This window comes from Leuresthes tenuis, unplaced genomic scaffold (genome assembly GCF_036924035.1).
Source record: "Leuresthes tenuis unplaced genomic scaffold, fLeuTen1.0.hap1 SCAF_4, whole genome shotgun sequence".
NCBI classification, from domain to species: Eukaryota; Metazoa; Chordata; class Actinopteri; order Atheriniformes; family Atherinopsidae; genus Leuresthes; species Leuresthes tenuis.
Genome location: NW_027325358.1, coordinates 14479284 through 14504346, shown reverse-complemented (window position 1 = coordinate 14504346; position 25063 = coordinate 14479284). Strand labels below are relative to the sequence as shown.

General features: G+C 39.9%; 1 protein-coding gene across 1 annotated transcript in view; it reads left to right on the top strand.

The window, feature by feature from the left end:
- The first annotated feature begins 13626 nt into the window (after positions 1 to 13626).
- The window catches only part of mad1l1 (mitotic arrest deficient 1 like 1), a 47135-nt gene continuing 35698 nt past the window's right edge, over positions 13627 to 25063 (top strand). Inside the window, exons 1-11 of the mRNA XM_072384717.1 lie at positions 13627 to 13726; positions 14527 to 14697; positions 14770 to 14910; positions 15042 to 15221; positions 15334 to 15458; positions 15551 to 15632; positions 16210 to 16340; positions 17468 to 17582; positions 18666 to 18727; positions 22669 to 22755; positions 23539 to 23683. Coding sequence (XP_072240818.1) covers positions 14554 to 14697; positions 14770 to 14910; positions 15042 to 15221; positions 15334 to 15458; positions 15551 to 15632; positions 16210 to 16340; positions 17468 to 17582; positions 18666 to 18727; positions 22669 to 22755; positions 23539 to 23683 — 1212 coding nt within the window. The 5' untranslated portion in view covers positions 13627 to 13726; positions 14527 to 14553. The remainder of the gene's footprint in view (positions 13727 to 14526; positions 14698 to 14769; positions 14911 to 15041; positions 15222 to 15333; positions 15459 to 15550; positions 15633 to 16209; positions 16341 to 17467; positions 17583 to 18665; positions 18728 to 22668; positions 22756 to 23538; positions 23684 to 25063) is intronic.

Sequence of the window (25063 nt, the reverse complement as noted above, 5' to 3'; positions counted from 1 at the left end):
AAGGAAGATGGTAGAACACAGATATGAAATAATCAATTTGTAAGCACATAAACAACTCAAAGCATGAAACAACCAACACCAACTTGAGAGTAAAAGAGACCCAAAAGACAACAGTGCTAACCACCATCCCACTGTAAGTAATGATCTTATTTGATCATCTTGTTTAAAAAATGTAACAACCACAGTTGTTCATTTCAGAATAAATGAGTTGCGTTAGAAACCATTTCGAAGAAGCTGCTTCATTTATTTAATCTGAAATGAAAAACAGGTAAAAGGGATTTAGGTTAATCGAAGTAAACAGCTTTCCAACATTTCATGTGAAATATGAAACATGTAGGGTTTGTGTGGGTGTGAGCATAATTAGCTCCTATTGCTGCGAAATAGAGAATTTTTTGCTGTTGAGAGGATGCAAGACTTGCATGAATCTTTTCCATATTCAGCCATATATTGGAAAAGAAGGACTTGTTATGTTGTTTGTGCACCTCAACACACATCATGGTGGCGTCACTTAATGATGGCAGCACTGTGAGTAGAGTGGTGAGTTCTGTAATATCGGCTTGATGTGTAGAGGCACATGAGACGGTCCCTGTTACTACGTTATTTAGTGCTTAGGGGAGTATCAGCGGCTGATCGACTTTGATCCCCTGTTAGCCCCCGTACTTTCACACACGACACGATGCACAGCCTACCCAGCTTTAAAAATGAGTTATTTTGGAGCTTTTTGGAGCCTCGTAGCAGATAGTTTCAGTGGATAAACTGACGGAGGAAGGTTATTTGAATTGAATTATTTAACACCATATAAGAGCTGGGGGCCCACCTTCCTCTTACAATAATTACATGTGCACACATGTTTCAGAAGTTTAAATAATTTAAAATCTTATCATATATAAGGTACAGAACAGCTCCCATGTTCTGGAAGCCTATTGTTGATAGTGCATACCTGTCTTTCTGTCTGATAATGTCGTAACTGCAATTTAAATAAAAAATGGTCAAATCTATCAAGGTTCCATTGCAACTGGTTATTTTCAGGTTACACCTATTTCATGCTACTCTCACTCTCACAGCTCATGGCCCTCTCTTGCAGTCTGCAGACAGACCCATTTCTCTCTATTAATACTTTGGATGATGATAAGTAAATAGTAAAGTTTGGTTCAGAGCCTCCTGGAGGATTAATTCTGTAATGCTAACTGTTGACTGTGACTGTCTGAGTGGGTTTAGTAAATTACCTTCTGTCATCTCATCTGTTTACCCAGCATGATTTCTGTCTTTGTCTCCATCTTCTTCTTCCTTGTTACGCTGAGTCCATCTGGAGTTTTGGATGTTGGATTATTTGTTTATTTCTACATCAGATGGACTTCACCTGCTTAATCTCTTCAACCACATTCAGGCTGTTTTCCTTTCAGCCTGTGTTCCATCCTCATGAGTTTTTTTTTTTTTCTTTTTTTTTAAGTTTTCAGTGTTTGCAAACCAAAATCGATGTTTTACACTTTCACTCTAAATTTTACATGAAAATCTGCCAAGCAAACAATGCAAAAAGACAAATGCTTGATTGCTTTGTTGTGCATGCACCATGTTGCCAAGTCACACCATCAATTTATGGCACAGCTAGAATAATGACAACACAAATGGAAAGTGTATGCACGCACAGTTGATGGAGCGAGGTGGATTAAAACAAGTGTGTTTATAGCTTTGACTATTTATCCATCCTCAGACAAGAACCCGATGTTATTTTTGCAAAGTAATGTCATCACACTGGCAAAGATGAAGATGAATTCGCAATTAAACGAAGCACAGATGGAAGCTTGTTGGAAAATAACACAGGAAACATAAGCATTAAACACATTTAAACATGATCATTCTAGCTGAATTGTTGTTGACTTTTGAGTGCAAGTAAACATGACAAAAGCAGACTGGAAACAATTAGGAGATCTTCGTAATTTTATAATAACTTTTCAAAATAGATTTTCTTAGTCAACTAGTCATAGAGCAAGTCTTAATGCTCTCAACAACCTTTCACTTTGACAATTAAATGAATTATTTAACACCATATAATGATTTTAAATAAATAATTCATGTGACCCTCTTGGTTGTATTTTTCCTTGTGCTAGAAAAACAGAGAACATTGTTAATTCCAAACACATTTGTAATCATACGAATACTAACAAGTGAAAGTAAAGCACAAGTAATCAATTGTTCCAATCTGTGTTTTTCATTAAGGGAAGTTTATTATGATGGTTTGTGGCTGGTGAGGTTGTGTCTCATTTTCTAAAATGTTCAGCAGAAAAATTAATAATACTACTATGTAAATAGTATGTTAGTGTGTTATTTTATAGCATTTCATTCAGCAAATAATAATCAAAGTGTTGCTCTGAACTTTCTGTTCACAAAAATTAGGGTTTGTTCGTTTATTTCCATATTTTAAGACAGAAACATGGTAGGACACAACCTACCATCTTATTTTTAGATGATTCTAAACCTCTGAAAATGTAGATATATATTAGGGCTGGGCACAATTATTTGTCTCCCGTTAACAGTTTTTATTATTTATTATTTTTATTGTAAACGTATGTTTCTCACTAGCTTTTATTTTGAAAGGATCCATCGTGAGCGAGCCTTGTGTGTTACTTACTGCTGCAGCGCTCACAGGAAACAGAAAAGAAAAGCATGACGGATGAAGCGGGCTAAACAAACAAGGAGAAGGTTACAGAACTTTTACATGGCCATTTTCATTTCAAAGTTCTTCCAGACGGTGCAGTCGACAGAGCCAAAGTTATTTGTAAGCACTGCAACGTTGAATTGTCTTATCACCGGAGTACTTCTATCATATGACGGTACAGTTCCAATAAAAGTGCACTATGTGCTACTTTTGAATTCATTATTGGATTTTGCATTTAACAATGCGATTGATCGTAATTAATCACAGGAAATCGTCGATTAACGCGATTAAAGAATTTAATATTTGCCCAGCCCTAATATGGATATTATATTGCATTTCTGTCAACAGGTCCTCCAAATTGCGCTTAGTACAAATCGTACAGCACTGTCCAAAAGTCTTTAACCAGGCATCATTTGTTTTTCACTTTTTTTCAGTCCAATTCTTCAACATTTAACATTTGATTCTTGTGAACACCAGCAAGATTATTTACAAAACCCATTATCTTAAAACTTCTGCATCTGGACTCTAAGTCGATCCATCGACTCTTCGCCTCATCTGAAATGGCCTCGGTGAAAGGGTGGCTGTCAGGTGAAGGCCACATACTTAGGCATAAGTATACTCACACAAATGATACAACCCTCACATTAACATTAACAAAGTGATCACTCACACAGAAAATTACAGATCTATTAAATCAGTGGTTACAGAGCAGGTGCCATTGATTGGAGCCTTCCATAAGGAATAACAGATGCAACCCCTATGATTTAAATTTCTGGCATCTAGGACCAAACGTTCTCTTCGATATTGATGTGTGGAGTGTCATCGTTGCAAGATCTAAAGAGTTCTTTTGACCCGTGAGGCAGATGTCCTGCGAGAAAACATTTTCTGTCCATAAAGAATATTAGAGGAAAAACAATAGTCTACCAGGGGATATGCAGCAAAGGACCAGGCATTTAGAAATTAATGTGCTCTGGGCTGATGAATTAAAGATACCGTTTTTGATCACAGTAATGGTATCTATGTTTGGTGCAGACCATAGCTATCTTTTCAAGAGGGGAATACCAGCTATAAAGCACAGTGGTGTAAATGTTATAGTCTGGGGTTACTTCACTGCCCGAGGAACTAGTCAACATTTAGTTACGATTCCACTCTGAATAATGCATCACATAAAAGAGTGCTTGAAGCGTATGAGGCCATCTTTCTGAAGATGGATGTAAACTGGAGGATGACCTAGTCTGGGCAGTGACAAAGTTGATTTCCCAACAAAATGCTGTGGGCAGGATTTAAAGGGAAAAGGAATTATGAAAAATATCTTGCAACCGAGGAAATTTTGAATGAAGGATTTGTAAAAGAATTTCAGTAAGCAGATACCAAAAGTCTTGCAGACAATTAAACAGAAGAACTATGAGACGTGAGACGAAGGCGCAGTACTAGATTTGTTGATGTGAGCTGAAGATACATTTTTCAATGTATTTGTGTTCTAGTATATCTCATGTATCTTAATACAAGGTTTCAAAGTTGATTTGATATCAGAAAAGCCAGCAGCTTCCGAGTGATGTACTTACTTTATCACAAGATCATGACGAATATTACATATCACGTAAGAAAAATATTCCCTTTATCACTCAGTTCTCACATTTTTATCAGTAGCTTTGTTTGTTTGACCAGTTTCCTTTGAATATTTGATGTGCAGGTGGCCACTGCTGACAGAACCAGAGAGGACAGGTTTCAAAAGCTGACTGATAGAAATAATCAGCGGGAAATGATAAACTGAACCTTTCCGCCACACGAAGAAGAAGCTGGATGTGGGTTCAGGTGTGGATCAGAATGTGTTTGATGACAAGAGAGAATAATCAAAGAGGAGCTAACTTAGTCCAACATTTTCAGGAGATAGAATTCACATCAATGCATCAAATTCACACTCTCTCTCTCACACACACATAGTCAAACACACCTCTATTTTAAAGGTCTTACATCTGAGATTTGATTTATTTTTCCTCAGTAAGCATTATGACGCTGGAGTTACTGATGTTTTTTTTTGTTATTAACATTGTCAAGAAATAAAACATCTGAAATGTATTAACTGCTAATAGAGAAAAAAAACCTGTTCACAGCCATAATTGCTTTTTCTTTTTTTTTTTTAGATTAGTTTGACGATTGCTGACCTAAAAACCAAACCGTAATGATACGCTAATTGATTGTCATAGTGTGGTACTGTGACAATTTTGAACAAATTCACTGTGATACCTCCATTCTTCTCTCTGCACTCTATCAAAATATGCACTTATTGAATTCTTCTTCTTGGGTAATTATAATAAAAAAAAGCACTGAAGCAAAAAGCATTGCATCTTGCACCTTAATGGACAGACACAAGGCATTTGTCTCCATTATGTATAGTCACATTGTGATGCTCTGGTTTGTAAAAGTTAATTCTTAGCAGGCGTGACTACTGTGTGTGGGTCCTTGTGCTTGAGGTGAAATTAAGAATGGAAAATGTGCCACACCAGATGAAAAAACAAACAAATCAACAGCTGACGTAAAGCGTGGATAAAGTTGCACCCTAGTCTTGCTTTAACAGATTCATAATGTGTTTATAATGTGTTAGTGTTTCGCTTTAAAGGACATATAATCTTAATAATAAGCATATAAGCATAGCATCACCGTGTATCTCATAATGGTTATGTTTTGCTTTCCTGAGACGCATGGACAGACGAAATTCCTGAAATTACCTCTATTTGATTAGTCAAGATTTATTTGAGATCACGTGGCCATGCCGTGCTAGAAATTTTAAACCATATTTTCAAAGTATGTTGTTCAGCCTCCCTGACAATGCGGAACTATCACCCCCTATCATTTGCTCTATTTTTTCCCTTTTCTCTGACAGGGCGGAAAATGAGAAATGTTGGAAAAATGATCATCACCACATGAACATAAAACAGAGCAGGGGGTAGTCTTGGAATAGATAAATGGGACATGTTATTAGTGGAGGTTTCAGATATTGTCTCCCACTGTTTCTTCCACGTTGGTGTGTGTGAATGAGCCAGAAATGGTGCTGTGCTGGAGCGGGCTGACGATGAATGAACACAGTGCCGGTTCATTTAAAGTGACTCAGAATCATTTGCTCAGACTTAAAGCCACACACCAGGATTGCAGCGATGACGTTCCAAAAACATATGAAAATACGTGAAATTGCCAGAACTTCTTAACACAAATCAGACTGTGAAAGTACATGATGTGTTACAATTGCACGTCTGCCTCGAGGATGAGTCAGAGATGATGACACCACCACGGCCGTGAAAAGGATGGAGATTTTGTATTGAATTAGTTATATAACAACAAAAATCCTTTTTCCTCCATAAATCTTACCAAACAGTAATTGAAAAGAAACAAAAACATTTTCCATTAAGACAATGAAAAAATGGTCCCTTTATTGAAAATCTGCAGTTGTACCTTTCAGGAACCCGTCTCTCCTGCCTTTAACTTTTGTAATATACTTTTGTGTACTGGCCACATGTAAGGAGAGAATTTGTGTGCACATCATGATAAAGCTGTTGTAATGTTATTCTAAAGACCTTATGGCCTTTTCATGTCATTTAATCAATTGATTTATTCTCATGACCTGGTTCTACGCACCAAACATGCAGAAAAGAAACAATGCAAGAATTAATAAGTGGGCAGATTTGTAAGCCACCTCCACCAGAGCTTCTAATTTTCAAACTGTCTCTGGCTTTATCGCTGCCATGTCTGGCACTTACGTATGCCACTCTGTTTTGCACTTTGGTGATCTTTACTGCTGCCTCAGGCACTCCATGTTTGCAGAAAGGCATGTTTGCAGAAACGGAGCCATGCTGCCAAATATATAAACTGCACATGGGCGTAATTATCTGTGGTCCTGACTGAACCACATTTTAGGTCGATGCAAACCATTCAAATCTAGCTTTATAAATGCATAGCTCTGCAACGGGTGTATAAAATATTTCAGTTAATTCTTTTGGTCATATTGCATTTAGTCTAAATGTTTTCATGTATTTTCACAGCTTTTTTTTTTTTTGTTGTATGAATGAGTTCAAAGAAATGACCTGAACACTCGGAAGAGGAAAGTATGTTTGACTGACTTTACTCAACTTGTCTACAGGCGGATGAATCTCAAGCGCATAGAAAACTACTCTGTTCAACATGAATCTAAAAAAACTTCCAACAAACATGTAACAAACAAAGTTATCATTTTTTTTAAGTGAAGACTTTTCATTGTACGTCCTCTTGGACATGAACGTCTGCAGGACACATCTCCCCTGCCACAACTCAACTAGATCATTCTCTTTGTTGGAGTCCCAAATGTTTGATTTAACATGTTTTATCCCCATTCACTCTTGGGTAGATGGAAGTGCTGTAGATCTGTCTGGGTTTTGTTTTGTTTCTTTCACCCAGTATCCATGTGTGTTTTACAATGCTGTTTGTCAGCACAGAGAAAAAAGACCAAGCTACCAATGGCAACCTTATTGAAAATCTTAATTTCTCCTTCTCGTTCACTCATCTGTTTCCTGTTTAATTTTTTTTTTCTCATGGAAGCAAACACATTTATCCTAATTTAAATTCAGTTATGATACATTGTTGAAATAGCTTCTTGCGTATGCAATTCCTGACGCTCTGTGAACTGATAGCATCATTATTATTCATTCATTAAAGCTTTTTCATTGCCCTTGTAATGACTGTGACCATGGCAACTAGTGCTTCATTCACATTACATCCACATATGAAGTTCCATGAAGGTCCTTTTTGAGGAAGAGGAAGGAAGAGGAAGTAGAAAATAAATAGAGCAAAACTGTTGATTGATGACTGAGGTACCAGGGGCCTCTGGTACCTCTGGCCTCTCCCACATTAACATACTCCTCTACCCTGCTGTGACACTTCAGCCTCTAGCGTACAGTAGAAGAGATTTTTAAGGCTTCACTAATTTCTAGGGTTAGTCCTTGGAAGTCTTAGTAGAGTGTAGTAACATTTATGTAAAACCACCCGGGGAGGAAAGAAAGAAAAGAAAGTGACATGATTTTAATTTCAATTCTCGTTTAATCTCATCATTTTGCATCCATTTGCCAACATAATTTATTCAAGAAGAGGTAAACAATAATTGCTTTAATTTGAGATAACCTCTTTGACTATTAAGTCCCCTGTTGTAAGACTGATTGGGTTTGTTATAAAGATGCAACCAATGCCATTTGAAGGTTTCCAAACACTTTATCGCAATTTCTTTTTCTTTTTTGTCTCTCTTTATTGGCCACTGAGCATTATTGGCTATAACACAAACCGGCATGAAACTCTGACTGAAATTGAAATAGCATTTGTTGTGTTCATTTCAATGCAAACATTTGTTATGAGGTTATTTATTATTCCTTTTGATTAGTTGGGGCTGTATATCATACAAATGTAAGCTTTTGATGATTTCTACATATCTGAAGACCTTTTGGAGCTTAAAGTGTAATTAAAAAAACATACCATTAACAACGAAGCAGTTACATTGTTGACAGACACTGAGTGTAAAGTTTGAAGAGATTTCAACGTGCTTAAAGCTGAAGCATGTTTGTCCTTGCTAACCACAACTATAAGAACAAGATCAATTTAGTTTTTCAAGGTTTATGCTCTATTATTTGGAATGTTTTTCAAGCCAGTACTTTGCCCAGTGAAATGTAGCTTACTGGTCCCACTTCAGTCAAGGCTGACATAAAAAGAGAGAACTTTAAAGCGTTCGTAAATAACAAAATGATTTAAAAAAACAGGTCGATCAGGCCCAAAGTGACCCCAACAGCATTACACTGAGGACACAAACCAGGCACACCAGGCTGTCCTCATTTGGTAAATTAATATAATCTTCAGCAATGATGAAATATCAGAGACTGACTTAAAAAAAAAAGAAAATAACCCCCTTTCATAGCAGCACAACAAATTCATTGAATGCACCAGATGAATCATAAGCCTTCTGCAAACAACAAAGTATTGCAGAATCCAGTTTGTGCAGCGGGAATACATTGATAATAACCTGGCACTCAAAAACTCAAACACTAGCTTTGACCAAACAAAAGACAGAGTGGAACATTCAACCTCCTGCTTCACTTGCACAGGTTCTAACTTATGTCAAAAAGGTTGTTTGGATTAAATGTTGTCTTTCAAAGAACCCTGAAAGACCTTTTCTTTCCAAACAGGAATCTTTAGTTCTACTGTTGGTAGAATTCATGACATGTGAGGAGGAACCTCAGAATTACCAGCTTCTGTATCCTCGTGATTTTACTTTAGTGCACAAAAGGCTTTCGCTACCCTTGTTCTGTAGTACCCTTAAATACACCTTTCTCTTGCTTTTGAAGTCACTTCTGTGGCCAACACTCAATAGTCAGGTTGTGGCAGTTGCCACATATTTCCTGCACTATATGGCAGACATAATCAGTGTGGCAGATTTTCCCATTTTAATTTGCTTTTAAAAAAAATAATGCTAAAACCTTATCCAATGGGTTTTCCATGGAATGCTAACAGACCATTTAAGGTAATTTAAACCAATACAACCAGAGCACTAATCTCATTTATAAAATATTGTTTTTTTATGTGTTTGTTTTGTACATGTTATCATCTAATGGAAGGGGATAACGGAAATGGAAAATTAGCCTTAGGTAAAGAATTTTCCACTTACCTATAGCAGTAATGCAATCTAATTAAAGCTATAAATAAGTGACACAAGGCAGCCTTTTTGAAGGGAGATGGGGACATAACCCTATGTGGTATGACATTTAAAGTACCTATTATTATAAAAACATTTTGGAGATTAAAAATAATTACTCTCATTCTTTGATTAGTCTTACTGATTTGTTGTAAAAATGTATTATTTACCTCAGACAGTTGATAACTTTGTTGCTACGCTTTTCCACCTGTAGGACATCCTCACAGCAACGTGAGGCTTTGGCATAAAGTTCAACAAGGGAGACGTGATTCATTTCTGTCACCCCTTCTTTCTTTTCCACTGCTTCTCTGCCACTTTCTTCTTTCCCACGCCGTCAAACCTTCCACATTAATTATGATCTTACAGCTCTGGTCCAGTAGGTCTCCTGCTTCCTTTCTCACCCAGCCAATCAGTTTCTTTCCCATCCGTTTCAAATCTCACCGCTGTCACTCTCCTTCAAGACTGGGCACCCCCCCCCCCCCCCCCCCCAACCCCAACCCCAACCCCCCTCCCCCCAAGATAGAACCTCCACAGAATCCACCACCAGCGTCTAGACTCGGAGGCTTTCCTTTCATCCATCATGTCACATCTTGCCTTGATGCAGCATCAGAGTTTAACGGCCAAACGTTAATTTAATTCCTTGTAGACCAAACATTTTATAATTATTGCGCAACAATAAATTTGTGTCAGCCTTCCGTTTGATCTCTCCTTAGTGAAAAGGTCCACGGTCTGATCCAACGCGGTCCAATTTACAACACCGTGTGGCAATGTTGACCACGTTAGCCTGTGCAGCTGTCTGATGCAGTGGTGGCATGGTGTAAAATGCACAGTGAAGCTGTCGCTCAAACTGCTATGAAATTCTTGAGGTTTGAGTTGAGATGATGAGAAATTCTCACAGCCCCCTTCTGTACAGCTTTTAGATAAAGTTGCCCATAAGAAAATATTTTGACACTCTAAATTGAGAACAGCTCTGTCTGCTGCAGGTATGACAAGTACGACTCACGACCTCACTTTGAAAAGCAAATACAAAATATCCCTTAAATCAGCAGGCAGCAACTAACCTTTAGCGTGTTTGTTACCCTGAGGCAGTTGACAGTTACCTTAACAGTTATTGAGTTTTCACTGGCTTGAGTACAACAAACAATAGCGGTGGGTTTGCAATATACTCTCACATGCTCCTTGTCTGACTAATGACTGCAGCTCTTTTCACACTTTGCTCTCTGTCACTGACACTTAACAGTCCCTCCTCTTCTGGGGTTCTCTTTGTTCCCCTCCTCTCCTTCCATCCCACATACTTGGCACCCGTCATCATGCTGCCTCGCTCTCCTCCCACAGGTTGTGCCTTTTTACTCTCCTTCTCTTCACACAACTCACCTTCATGAATGCTTTGATGCTTTCCATTTTTGTGTGATCAGACCACATGGCAGATAGGAAGTGTCAGTGCAGCTGGTTGTGTTCCAGCAGATGGCTCATATAAGCTGACAGACCGCAAAACATGCACACAACCACAAACAACAATCCCTGTCTTTCACAACAAGTGACTTCCATTGGAATGCGATGTGGTACATTTTGGAATGAGCTGAAGGAGAGGTGTGTTGAACTGTGATGTTGACAAAATGCATTGCCAGTAGTTATCTACACCTGGAGTTGTGAATTAAAAATGGTTTCCACTCACATTATTGTTATTATTATTATTATATTATTATATTATTATTCTCTCTTCCATGCATGTAGCAGACATTTTCGGTGTGATTGAAAACTCCTGGGAGGAAGGGGTCAGGAAATGATGTGACATGGATTTTTCATCCCCACTTTCTTGTCCCAAAGGGAGGGATTATTTAATTTATTGGTAAGCTCAATTTATTTTTTATTCTGACCTTTTTAACGCATCAGTGGGTGCATTTTGGATCCGGTTTTCTTCTCTGTCTGTAAACGTGTGTGCAGTAGCGTGTACGCCCATAAACTAATATTGTTAAAGTATTCCTTGGGGCTCAAGAGCACAGAAAGCCTGAATCAGCTATTGACTCTGTCGTCCTTCATTAGAGGAGTATAAAATCACTGCACTATTGATTCTTTGCTTCATTTGATCACTATTGTTGGTTTCTCTCCCTCTCTCTGCTTTCTCCTGCTATTTCCTTCCTCTCATCTTCCATGTCTTACTGCCTTTTTTCCCTTATCATGCCTATCCTTGCACTTTATGGACCACTCATGACCACTAATTCCTATTCCTGTTCCTACCTTTTGCCCCCTTTGAACAATTGCATTTCCCTTGTAAAGTACGGACACAATATTTGTCGAGGCAGCACATTGTGTGTGACTGACATTGACATGACAGCATTTATTTGATTTTATATTGGGGAAAGCATGAAGACGTACTGACGTAGGAAGCCAGACTCTAAACCCTTCTCTCTGACCATCTTAGTCACATGATTATCCGTTTAAGTAATTTATCATACTTATCTAAAAATACATTGTTTGTGTTATATGTTTCAGTTTCAGAGAGGGAAACCCCTATAATGTAAGATTGCCTCTTGCAAGCTGCCTTTTATTTATTTTTTCTCTTAACAGATGGCAGTTAAGGGTACATCTGCAGGCCTAAGCAATGATTTACAAACTGTGCACGTGTATGTGCATCTGAATATGAGTTTTTCTTGTGTGCATTTACATCGTCTTACAGAGATCACCGCATTCAGACTGACCTCAGGATGGCGAGGGCAGGTAGAGACGGTGACTAAAGTGACAGAATACCCAAGAGAGGAGTGGAGGTTGACTCAATCAGACTGTGACAAATAAAGGTAGACAGTGAGGGGAAAAGTGTTAACAGCCAGTGAGTGCAGAACATAGTGGGTCCAAGAGAAAGAGGCAAGAGACAAGAGGGGCTGGGACTGTGAGGTTGGTGCACACAAAGAGGTAGAATACACATGGGGATGAAAGGATGAAAAAGAAAGGGACAACGCCAGAGTGAAAGGCTGCTATTATGTCACTCTGAGGGCAAATTGTGTTTCGTTTGACCTTTTCCGACAAATTCACACCCTTTCACTCTTTCTCTCTCACATCAGGTAACATTTGAACGAACTGCTATCCCTGGCTCCCCCTAACTTTTCTTATAAGTTCTCCAGCTGCTCTCTATGATGAACATTGCTGAGCAAAGCCAAAGGAATGGCTGACTTCTTTTGGAGATTTTGTGCATTTGACCCATTGAAGGTTTTTTACATTGTGCTGTTGACACGCTTGTGTTAAACATCAGCTAATCCTCAAGATGTAACCTGCAATACAATAATCAAAAATCAACTAAAAGCAAGACAACAAACAGCAAGGACTTCACAGAAATTGAGTGTGAAGACTGTGCAGAAGGCTGAGAGTTACTGTTGTTCAGAAAATTGTTTGAATAAACTTTTGGTGATTTAATTACCTTTTGGGCATAACGTAATGGCCCATAGTCTTATTTCTGCAAATGTATTTCAAACTGTCAACAACAGTCAACTACGGTAATACCTTTTTTTTACCATCAGTGAAAAAACAAGGTACCTTACACTAGTGCCAAATAAACGTCCATTCCTCAATGTGTGCACAATACTTTCTCACATTCATGAATGCAGGAAATGAAGAGTCAGTTGCAGCTTGTCTCAGATTTAAAGTTCCATTTATGAGCAGAAGCAGACCTCCTGTGGGTCTACCACTAGAACATTTTCCACGATCTTACGGTGTGAAATTTAAAATCATGAATACAGCTTTGCTGCCCTCTGCCGGGTTATTACTATAATTGCAAGTTTTTGTATCCACATGGTAAACATATTCAAATAATGTTGCCAAACTGACAGAAAACCCATCTGAAAATAAAATGTTATGGCTCAATATATTTTCTATTGTGATGTGATGTAATCTTTCCTCTATATTCTCATCTTATTCATGAAATTGTCACTTCTAATCTCCTCCTAAATCGCCTAAATTGTTGCCTAACCCTATCATTAACTTTATGTGACAATTAAAAAAAAAATTAAAACAAATCTAGTGATTTCTTGCACTTCCCCATTTATGTTGATTTATCCGACACTTGCTTTTTCTCCATTTTTGTCTCCATTTTTCAGTTTTTGACATTACAAAAAATATTACGTTCATTATCTCCCGTTATACATATAAACTTTCACTGCACAAAAAGTTTTATTCCCTATCTTCTTTTTATATTATTAAATGATTTATAATACAACAACACAAAACAACCAACTTCCGGATGGTAGTCTCGCGATACTACACACATTCTGTTCGAGTTAAACTGGAGGGAGTTCTGCTTATCTTGCAGCTAGCACGCTAGCAGGTCAGGGATAGCTGACGAAGCTGCTCCGTGTCACAAACAAGTCAGCTCTGAGGTGAGGTGTCGTACATCCAGCCAAAACCCTTTGCTGTTTTTTTTTTAAAGTGATGAGCTTGCCAACACGACCTGTAGACACACTGTCAATATAAAATGTAGCTCATGTTAACCGTGTGGTCATCTACTGACAAAAACAACGGTTCAACACGCTAACTTCAACTCCAAGGGATGTATTGAAATTGTCAGAGTAACTGCATAATGCGCTGACCCACTTAAATTTGGCTTTTTTGTTTCAACTTTTTTTGGTAAAGTTGTGTAACTTGTGTTGTGGTTTGAAATGGTGAGCATGGAGGCTAATGTCGCTTTACCCTTAGATGCTGTGTTGTATGACGTTAACCGATGACACAAACTGTAATCTGATGTCTGAAGTTATTAATTGCTCCACCTGCTAAACTCGCAGTGTTTGAGTTCAATAACAGTTCAGAGGGTTCTTTTCATCTTTCCCATTCTTCATCCTGGGAGACCTCAGATTTATCCGTTACCCTTTGTCTAATCCGTTGCTCCAACCAGCTATATCTCCAGATACTACAACAGTAACACACTGCTTATTAACTGAAGCTTCCTTAGTAAATAGATAATGACGGGTAATTATTACAGTTGTACATTTTTATTGCTGGCACTTATGCACTGTTACTTTAGCAGAGCTGTTTTTAGTGATGCACTAGAGTATGTCACATTCATGTGTTTGTGTCCTATAACTTTCATGAAGAATGTGGGTATTCTGCCATTATCGATGAATGTGTTGTTTCAGATATTTGTGTTGCTATACTCTTGTTCATAACTCGAACCTCTCATTAGAGCTCTGTAACACCAGTGAGACCTAAAATGGATTTAGAAGATGACACTACCGTATTAACAACTCTGAAGTCCTTCAATACCTTCATCAGTCGCCCAGATCATCCACAGCGGCTGTCGGATCACTCTGCAGGAAGTGGGAACCTGCAGAGTCAGTACAAACGCAGCATGGAGGTAAACAGAAACCCGCTAAAAGCAAGATCGGCATTCAGTCGCTGCGCTGACTGCCTTTTCTCTCCCTTTTAGTTTTTGGAAGCAGCGGAGAGGGTACGCTCTCAGAACCGCTACCTCCAGTTGGACCAAGAGAAGAAACATATGGAAATGAGTCACAAACGAGCTCGTTTTGAACTAGAGAAGGCGGCTTCCGACAGTGCACGAGACTTGGAGGTATAGGACACATACGATATGCTTACAGTGAATTAGAGCAGAATATGGAGATGGTTTCTATTTGCATGGAATTCGCTGCAATTGATTTGAGATTGAGAAATAAACCTTGCTCTCAATCGTTTATGTTAAAGCATGAGGTGGACAAGAACCAAGAACTTTTTGGCCGAATAAAAAAGTTGGAGGAGAGAGAGACGGAAGCGAATAAAAACCTGTCAGATCAGGTGGAGGCGAACCGAGTTCTCCGTAAAAACCTTGAGGCTCTGAACAAGAAACTTGAGGAGCGAGATACCAAACTGAGTACATCCAATCAGGTAACCCCCCCCCACACACACACACACACACACACACACACACTGGCATACTGACACATTTAGCCTGTCATGTCTCTTCTTATCTCAGCTCACCCCTGTAATCTTTTTCCAGACCATCAGTTCTTTGAAGGATGACATCAGAGAGCTACGGCAGAAAATTCTAAACCAAGACTCAACAATTTCCACCCAAACCTTGGAAAAACAGGAGTTACAGGAACAGCTAGACTTACAACGCAGGTGCCGAGCCAGTTTCATGGTAAAGAATATCGAGCCGTTCCTCCATAAGGTGATGCTGAACGCGCATTTCTTTGTTTGGTATTTTTCATCAGAAAGTATCAGGAAGTCTCTCAACTTTGCCAAACTCTCCAAGCTGCCCAGTCCTCTTGCTCCGAGCACATAATCAAGATTAAGGTATGTTGGTTTTTCGGACACACTTTGATCTGACCTCACGGAGATATCGCATTGTGGACCTATTTAAATATCAGGCAGAAAGTGAGATCGCAATATGTCTTTCCACCAGTGACAGATCCCGAGATGCAAGTGGGTGAAATAGTTAGTTAGTAATATGAGAACACGATGATAAATGTTATATTTATGGTCTGCACTGTGATTTTAAGTTGGCAGTACATTGTGAAGATGAATCCCTTGCCGCTCTCAGTCACCCTTTTATTAAGGACTCGGATAGACCAAATTAAGAAAAGAGCAGGGTTTAAGTTGTCAGATGTCAGCTGCTTTTGTGCAAAAATAACATTAAGTCAGGAGACTTTTCTTTTGATCATTTTGAACATGTCACCTTTCTTGCATTAACTGTCTTTCTCTGTAGTCTCTTAATGATATTCTCATAAACGGTGTACATTTTTGCTTAAAAGTTGCTTGTGTGTGTGTCAACAGCGAAAGCCCTGAATGCTTTAGAAGTGCACCGAATATACTGTTGGCTTTTTTTAATTTTTAATTTTTTTTTAAATCATTCTTTTTGGGAATTTGGCAGGAGTTGGAGAGGTGTCTTGCACTCCAGGAGCAGGACATGGCCATCGTGAAAACTGTTAAGTCAGAAGCGGCCAGAGTTCCAGATATGGAAAAGGAGCTTAAGTGCCTCAGAGATGATAACGCTTTTCTCAGGTCAAACTCATTTCTGTCTGTTATGTGCCGTTATGTGACAGATGACACTGCTACTCTTGCTCCCATCTGTTCAGGTTGATGCTGTGTGTCCTTTATCATCTGAATGCTGTATGCAAGCTTTGGGACTGAAGTGCGGGAAGCGTCGTTAAAGGGGAACTCCGGTATTTTTAAACCTAGTTTATCTACTCACTGAGAACAGTTTGGTGAAAGTCGGCGTCCTTCGGAAGCTATTTAGATAAGTCGCGATTGGCGTATATACATATAACGGAGTGAACGGGGCAGGGACGATGCAGCCTCTAAATAAGGCATTATCTGTCTTTATTTCACCAATACTTTAAGAAGAATGAATGAACGAATGTGTACTATAGCTCTGTTAGCTAATAGGTGCTGTTATGTGGCTACTTGCGGCTATAGGAGAGCTAACGGAGGGATTTCTACACAGACACTCTCCTGGGACCACTTCATCCACACGCCCCCCTGCAGCACAATTTATTTATTCCTTGCTCTGTGACAGTCTGCTAACTTCACACAGAGTTTGCTACTGCTAGTTTTGTGCAACATGGCAGAATATTTATCAAATGTTGACAATGTGAACGACGACTTTGAGTAAGATGGACGTTCTTACCGGAGTGAATGAGCTGCTGCAGCCATGTGTGTCGGTGAAGTGGTCCCAGTAGAGGTGTGTATATCATGCCAAAAATTAGGTCTAGGTTTAAAAAAAAAAACAACGGAGTTCCCCTATAACATGTTACCTTATATGTGGAGTTACATGTCTGACAAACCAAAGTAATGTTATCACTCATAACATGTGTTCGCTGTCATCTGCAATACGACAATGTTAACAATGTTGAAATTTTGGTGGGAAACACGTTTTCATTCAATGCTCATGTATTTATGCTCTATACATCTGACCCCTATTGGGGGGAAAAAAAAAGGCTACTGTTCATCTTTTAGACCTCATAATTTGCAGTATTCTGTGTGTGTGTGTTGCTGGAGTCTTTTGTAGAAGCTTAACAGCATTTGAAACCGGGTTTCAAAATCCAACCCTGCTAGTGACCAGAGTGTCAATTCTACATTTATCGATGAGTCCAAAGAAAATTTTGTGGCTTTGTCTTTGCTCTATTCAGGGAGAGTCGAGAGAATTGCAGCCTGCTGAAAGAGGAGGTGGAGGGACTACGGAAGAAGTTGGAGAGGATGGAGAAAACCAAGGAAGAGTTGGTCAACATCGAACTGGAGAAAGAGGTAAGCCTTGTGCAGTTGTGCGTTACAAGCATTTACTGAAAATGGGGAATTTATTAAAAGTGAATTTGGTCTGTTTTTAATGAAGTGGAGCTGATAGAGTGGCAGGCCAGATTTTCCACTGCATAGCGTTTTGTTTTGTTTTCCGTTCTCCACTTTAGGAAGTACCACGTAACTGATATTGATACTTTTTAATGACACTGCCGCAGCCCAGGTTCCATGCCAGCCAAGCTGATATGGTATGATTGCACTGAAGACCTCTGAAAGGTCAGGGAGCATCGTCACCTGTGGCTGTAAACGGCAACATCTCCGCAGCAGCAGCACACACACTGACACACTCCCTTGTGCTGTACAGCTGCTTGAAAGTCTGACAAACAATTTCCAGCATAAATCTCAGATCGCATTGCATCACACTGCAAAGACCGTGCACGACCGCTGAGTGCATTGACGTGGGTTTAAAGATCTTCTTCATTTATCTATTTCTTATTCTCTCGCAGCTCACAGCAGTTGAACCCTGCCATGCTCGGCCGTTATGATCGCTCTCAAAAGACGTCCAAACCCTGCTCTTCTAAAAGCCTCTCGCAAACTCATTCAGCGTAATAAGCACTCCATTCTCCTCACTTACCGCAGATAAGTGTGTTTTGAAGAAAGTCGTATTGACGCTGTATTGGAGACTGTGAAGGAGCAAAGGGGCCATCACTTTCTCAAAGGGATATTTCAAAGCAATTGGAGGATTTCAACATCCGTCTGCATTCGAGTTTAACTTAAGCTGTGCTTGTTGAAATATGAAAGAAACTAGAAGATGGCCGTTGGACATCTAAAACGTTTACGTGATGACACGGAATCTGAATGATAGGAGTACAGAGCCAAAAAGCACAAAAGAAATGGCCACGATTTTAAGACTGTTGAGTTGCACTTTGTTAAAAACAGATATGACTTCGCGGCAGTTTTCCACTTCACCCACTGAGCACGTTGTGAAACACAAAGTATGATGATGAAGCTTCCAAACTGTCGCAAAGCCAGTTATCAGCCTTAGGTTCGAGATAAGCTTTACATGTTTGATGCATTTTTTATTTTTATTTTTAGAGGCTGACTGAGAAGCTTCACGCCTGGGAAAACCTTGGACAATCTACTGGACTCAACATAAGGTCAGAGAACAAAAGATGGACGCAAAAGTGTCCATTTTTGACATTATATTTGTAATGAAATACAAGGCATCGCCAGTAGGTGGTGCTTTCGTCATTCCAAATAATTGTACCTCATCATTGGATTCATTCACTCGTGGATTCATTCCACCAGTGTGCATAGTCATTTGTTTGTTTTGTCTCTGCTTGTGTGTGTTGGTATCAAGTGTGTCTCGATGCATTTGGTCCGCTTGACAATCAGAAAACAGTATGATGTCTCCTTGTGAGCGGTGGAGCGGATCTGACTGGTTTTAAACCAGTGCATCACATGCATGTGCATGTACTCTCACGCGTGCGCACACACCATTTTCTTTGTAATTAGCTCTGGCCTTTATGTTAACACAAAGGTAAATGTAGCTCATCCACACAGCATGTTTGGTTTATACCATATGACAGTGAGGTTATATAAAATAAGTGTTTCTCCTGCCTATTGGGCCAAAAAAAGGGGCAAAAAAGATAGATGCCAGCTTCTGGTAAATTACAAAATAAAGTGAACCCTTCTAACCTGGGAGCCAGTCAGATCTGTCTCATTTACTCTGGCAGAATGCATCTGGTCTCCCTCCTGTTTTTCCAGCTGGCCCGGCCCTGACCGGCCGAACCGCCGTGGTTTATCTAATATGAGGTATGTTTGATATGATAAGACTTCACAGAGGACTGCTGTTGGACGGTGGGTTGCTCAGCACCACATTGTGCATTTTGTTATCGCTCTCCAATTCAGTCCAGAGTTATTTTTGATCCGCACCTGTTGATGGCACCTCTTCATTAAAAATCTGTTTGCCGAGGCGATTATTTCTCATTAGTGCGTTCGTGTCATAATGCCAGCCCCAAAAGCTTTCCTCATCTGAGGTTACTTTTCAGTTTGTGTTTGCATTATGGGACCTGACACCTGTTTAATTTACACTTATTCAAAGAGGTGCAGGAATGCAATATGAGCTTGAATTTGAAATATAGCGTATATAACCGAGGGCTGCACGGTTGTGTGGTGGTTAGCACCGTCGCCTCACAGCGAGAGGGTTCCAGGCTCCATCAATAAGCGGGTATAGAAAACGGATGGATGGAGCATATAACTGGGCTGTCCATTTTCCTGAAAGTCCATTTTGAAAGTCCAACTTGGCCGTCAACCTGGATAAATTGAGTTGGAATTTGAAGCCTTTTTGAAAGCCAGGTGATCAAACGTCCGTGTCATTTACCGCACGAGTGCAGTTGATCTTCAAATCACCTGGGTTTCAGGAACCCCTCTGAGCTGTTTTTGCTGGTTTCACCAAGAAAAAAAAAGAATTGTTGTTCTGTTAAATGGAGGAAAGTGTGTTTCATTGAGCAGTTTGTTTGCCTTTATTGCACTCTGAGCAACAACAACGCCGTATTAAAATGAGTATTGACACGGATTTCTGCACGTTTAGGAAATTGTAATCGTCTTGTAGGCTTTTAAAGTGTCACTTTAGCGAGCCTGTCGGGCAGTAGATCGTTTTTATGAGAAAGTTTAGGAATTACAATCTCGATGGAACTGAATCTGGATTAATGAACCACTGTAGTTGTAGTTAAATATAGTCACAAGTTTCAGGGGAAATTAAAGTGGGTGACAGAAAGCTTCCTGTCCAGTCATTAACTGAAATATCTCTTCATGTCTATTCGCTTCTGGTTGTTCAGTTCGTTTCCGCTTTGCCATTTTAACTAAACAAGCTTCTGGTGATTTATGTTGTTTGCTGTCAGTTAAAATATTCTAACTATCTGTCACATGCTAGGTTGGATATTGTTGGTGTGAAACGAATATATATGTAAATTGACTTTGTGTCCTGCTTCCCGAATTTAGATAAACAGCCCCTTTTTTTTGTTGTTGTTGTTTTTGGCCAAAAAAACAATAGCTTTTGGACAGAGGAGACAATCAGTGTGGCTGCCTGGTGAAGTAGACCCGCAGCTGGAGCTCGCCAGCAGCTGGCTGGTTGCTACAAGTCATTTCTTTTCCTTCTGTTGTGCCTGTTGATAAGATTGCGCATGCTTTTGTGCAGGCCCATGTGGTTTTAAGACGTACACCTGAAGGAACTGGAAGATATTTTCCTGGAATTTCAGCTGCCCAAGGACGGGAAATTGAAGTGTTTTTGAAGAAGTCGCTGCAGACAATATCTTGGTCGCTCCTTGGTGATATTTTCATCAAGGAAGCAGGACCTTTTATTCAAAGGGGGTGTATTGGGTCACACTGGATGATAGAACTATGAGGGCTTATGTGTGTGTTTGCCACACGTGAAGCTGTTTCTTCGGTTGCCACGATCCCGCGGTCGGACAGTTTTGTCGTGCATTTTGGTAGTGGTTGCAGTCCCGGTGTATCTATAACCGATGCCGACAAAATTAGTTTTTCCGCGACCTGCACTTCCTCGATCTGGCATTTGGATTAGCTCAGATGCAAGAAGTCTTTCTCTTTTCACGGCACAAACTCTCCTCCATATTTCATGTGAATGTGTGCTGGTGGAGTTGGTGTGTAAATATTTTAGAAAACATAAAAATTGTATGTTAAACGAGGTTCAGTAAAAAAAAAAAATAAAAAAAAAATGGCTTCCAAGTCCAAGTTTGAAATCGGGGTGATAAATGTGTGTGTCTGAAAAAAACATGAGCGTGAGTTTGAGTGGGAAGCATGAGTTTGTCTTTAAGTTATTCAATATTTTATGAAAATTCAGCCCACAAGACTTAAACAAGGCACTAGAGTAAAATCTGGTGTTAATCACGCCCCTCATTTACCAAAGGGGGGGGCTAAAGCAGACTAACGGCAGACATGCAGTCCCCTGGCAGCACATTTACTCTCGACTGTTACACCTCGCAGTTGTTCGCAACATCTCACCCGATAGCATGCAACCTGCGATTTTCAACATCAACGGAGGCTTGTGATCTGAAAGTGGAGGAAAGAACACCGTATAAACTCAAGAGAATGTTAATCATGCTCTCTTCAGGGTAATGTGGAATAACAATGGCTCTTTCTGTCATGATGCGAGAGGTGCGATAGGTATTATAAGATTCACAAACATGTAGTTTAGTCACAAATTCATATCCACACATAAACCGTTGCCTAGCTACAGTCGAAGTGCTATAAAAGCCAAATAAGCCATTGCATTTGGCCATTATATTAAATGACTGATTACTTGATATGTGCAGATTACTTAATAATAGGGCACAACACAAAAAAAAGGTCAAATTTTTCAAGTCTGTTCCACTTGTCACCGAGCCTGATATAACTGCTTCACTTTGGCAGGATATACACAGACGTGACGCTTTGACGCTCGACAACGTGCCGGCCTGATGTTCTTGTCAATGTGGGGGACAATCAGTCGAGCGATCTGATTGGCTGTTACATGTGCTTCCGCTTGAAAAGTTTTTCTCAACTTTTCCCTGCAAGCTTTACACCATCAAAGCAAAGCAATGGAAGACATCAGTCAGAAGCAAGGCCATTGACGCCTGAAATGCATGTGTGGGAATCCTTTATAAAAGTCTGACATTTTGAGCCAAGGTTGCCAGCAAAAATAAGCTCATGCCCGTTTTACAGGACATAAAGATTGGGAAGGCTGAAGTATCTTGGATGAAATGGGTTTAGAAGTATTTTGAGCTTTTGCATCGTTATTTTTCCAGTTGGCGTGCGAGTGTGTGTGTGTGTGTCTTTTGTAATCTGTCAGTCTCCAGCGCTGAATGTTTGTTTAGCTGAGTGGTGTCCAGCATCCTTCACTCGTCTCTTTCTGCCTGCTGATCATTTTATTTCCCAGCTTCCCACTGGCCAAGAAGCTAAATAATAAGACAAACCGTGTTGTTTTCATCCACTCTTTCCTTTCTGCTTTCTCACTTCTATTGATTATGCATCCTGTGTGTGTCCCTCTGTGTGTGGACATGTTTATGCTAACTATCCTGCGCTGTGTGTCTTTCTGCAGGAAACCAGAGGATCTGTCCAGGGAGGTGATTCAGATCCAGCAGAGAGAAATCGCTCTCAAAGAGCAGAACTACACGCTCAACAGCCGGTAACACACACACACACACACACACACACACCGTCTGACTCAGACAAAATCCCTTCCTCTCACTTCAGACCTATTTCTCTCAGTCTGTCTGCCTCGCATGCCTCTCTCCCTCATGTATCTATTAGAGCATATCTCTGAGAAGTCCTTAATTGTCGCAAAGTTAATTAAACTGGCCTTGCTTCTGATAGCACTCCTGACAGTAACCATTGGTGTGTGAGCGTGTGAATGTATATGTGAAAGCTTGTGAGCGTGAGAGAAGGAATTCACTAATTAAACTTGTCCTCTTTAGACAGGGGTGATGTCTTTAGGGAGAACTGTGTGCATACTCTGGTATATTCATGCTGCAGCTGAGTCCAGCTAAGAAGGCTTTCATTAGTTAACAAGCATTTCTCTGCTGCTGAATGTATTGAGCTCATTATGAAATATTAGAAAAAAAGCAAAATGGGAGAGTTATGAATATGGGAGGGGATGGTGAAAGGGACTTTGGAGTATAATTATTGCCCTTCAGTGTAATTATTGTTCAGTTGATCAGATGTGGTGCAAATCCCCTCTGCAAAATGATTTTTGGACTCTGGTGTAGCAATTATTAGGTGTCAGTCAGGTAAGTTGATTGTTTGGGAGTATTGTTCTAAATCGACAATAAATTGCTTTTCTCGACTTGTCTGAACATCCAACCATAATTTACCTGCTTCCCTTTTCCCAGCCCTCCCCCTCCTCTTATTAATATGCGCACACGCACACACACAATTACCTCCCACCTATTCATTTATTCTGCTCTTTCAGGGTGAGGAGCGTGGAGCGTTCGCAGTCGGAGCTTCGTGCAGAACTGACCCAGCAGTGCAGCAAGACTCTTGAGGAGCAGAAGAAGAGAGAGGCACAAGATGCTCTTGTCCGGCGGCTACAGAAGCGAGTGCTGTTGTTAACCAAGGTACCTGGCAATCAAAAACACTCAAACACCACTGCATCAGCAAGTTGCTTTTGAAACTGTGGGAACACAGTAGGGACTTGAATCTCAAGACGAGTACAGAATTTCTAATATTGCTCCTGCCCCTCACTCCTCCTAATTGGCCAGCGACTGTCATGTGACTCTTCTGTCTTCCTTGCTCCTCCTGCTCTGCAGTACTTGGCGAGACCTCCCTGTGATATCGATTTGTGTGTATGTGTTGTTCCCTAGGTCATCGTGCACAGTCTCTTAGCACACAGCTCACACACGCACTTGTAGCCACACCATCATAAGGAGGCAGAATTAAATGCGACTCGGAGAGCACTTTAAGTCATTCAGACTCAGCCACGTTTTCAGCTGGTGTGAAATATTCTTGTTTATCTTCCACCCCCTCCAGTCAGTGAATTACAGAGTACATCTGTTGCAGTTGAGTACTGCACTTTTTAATATGTCGCACCTCTTTATTCAGATGTGCTTGCTAGAAGTGTTTTATGAACTCACCACAAACCACATAAGATGCATGCGGTCTGTGAAATCAGCTTCCCAAAAATGCAAATACAAATGATTTTTAGGAACTAAGTTAGCTGTTTTTCCACTATAGTCTAAGGATTAAAACTCTGAGAGAGAGCGAGAGAAAGAGAGAGAGAGGAGGAGGAGCAGGAGGAGGAGCAGGAGGAGGAAGAGGAGGAGGAGGATCACCAAATCTTTGACAGCTTTCATAGCTAATGATCAATGGAGTCATTTGATCACAGAGAACTCGGGTTTCATCATAAGTTGAATACCTCAAAGCTGCATTATGAGCTCCCATGTCAAGCTTTACTTTGCAGAATAGGCTATACCTCTATGTTTAAGCCAGTTTGAGTAGTTCTTCTACTGCCTGGCCAAAAAAAACCCAAAACAATAAACAGTCATACACTGTTTCTGTTGGACCACCTTCAGCTTTGGTTATGGCATGTTTTAGCCATGCTATCAAACCAACAAATATGCAAATCAATGTTCTGATTTATGGCTAAAACACTTAGTTTTTTCTGATTATTTTTTTTTTTATTATTATAGATTTGAATGTTGCCAGATGTATATAATATAGTGCGAAAATAACAGAGAGCATTTTGAAAGGCAGCAAACTTCTCAGACTTTGGTGTGAAATTTGCAAAAAACAAACAAACATTTTTGTAAGAGATCTTGTTTCATCAAAGTCGGTGTGAAACTCACTGCTGCTCACTGAAGTGAGTACTCTATAAAAAGGGAGTTCAGTAGTATTTATCCATGAAAAAGTAGCTCTCTGTGGTCACATAGTAATTTGATGATGCATTAATTAGCAAAATATTCCCAAAGTTCCTTATGGCTACCTTAATGGCTGTAGTT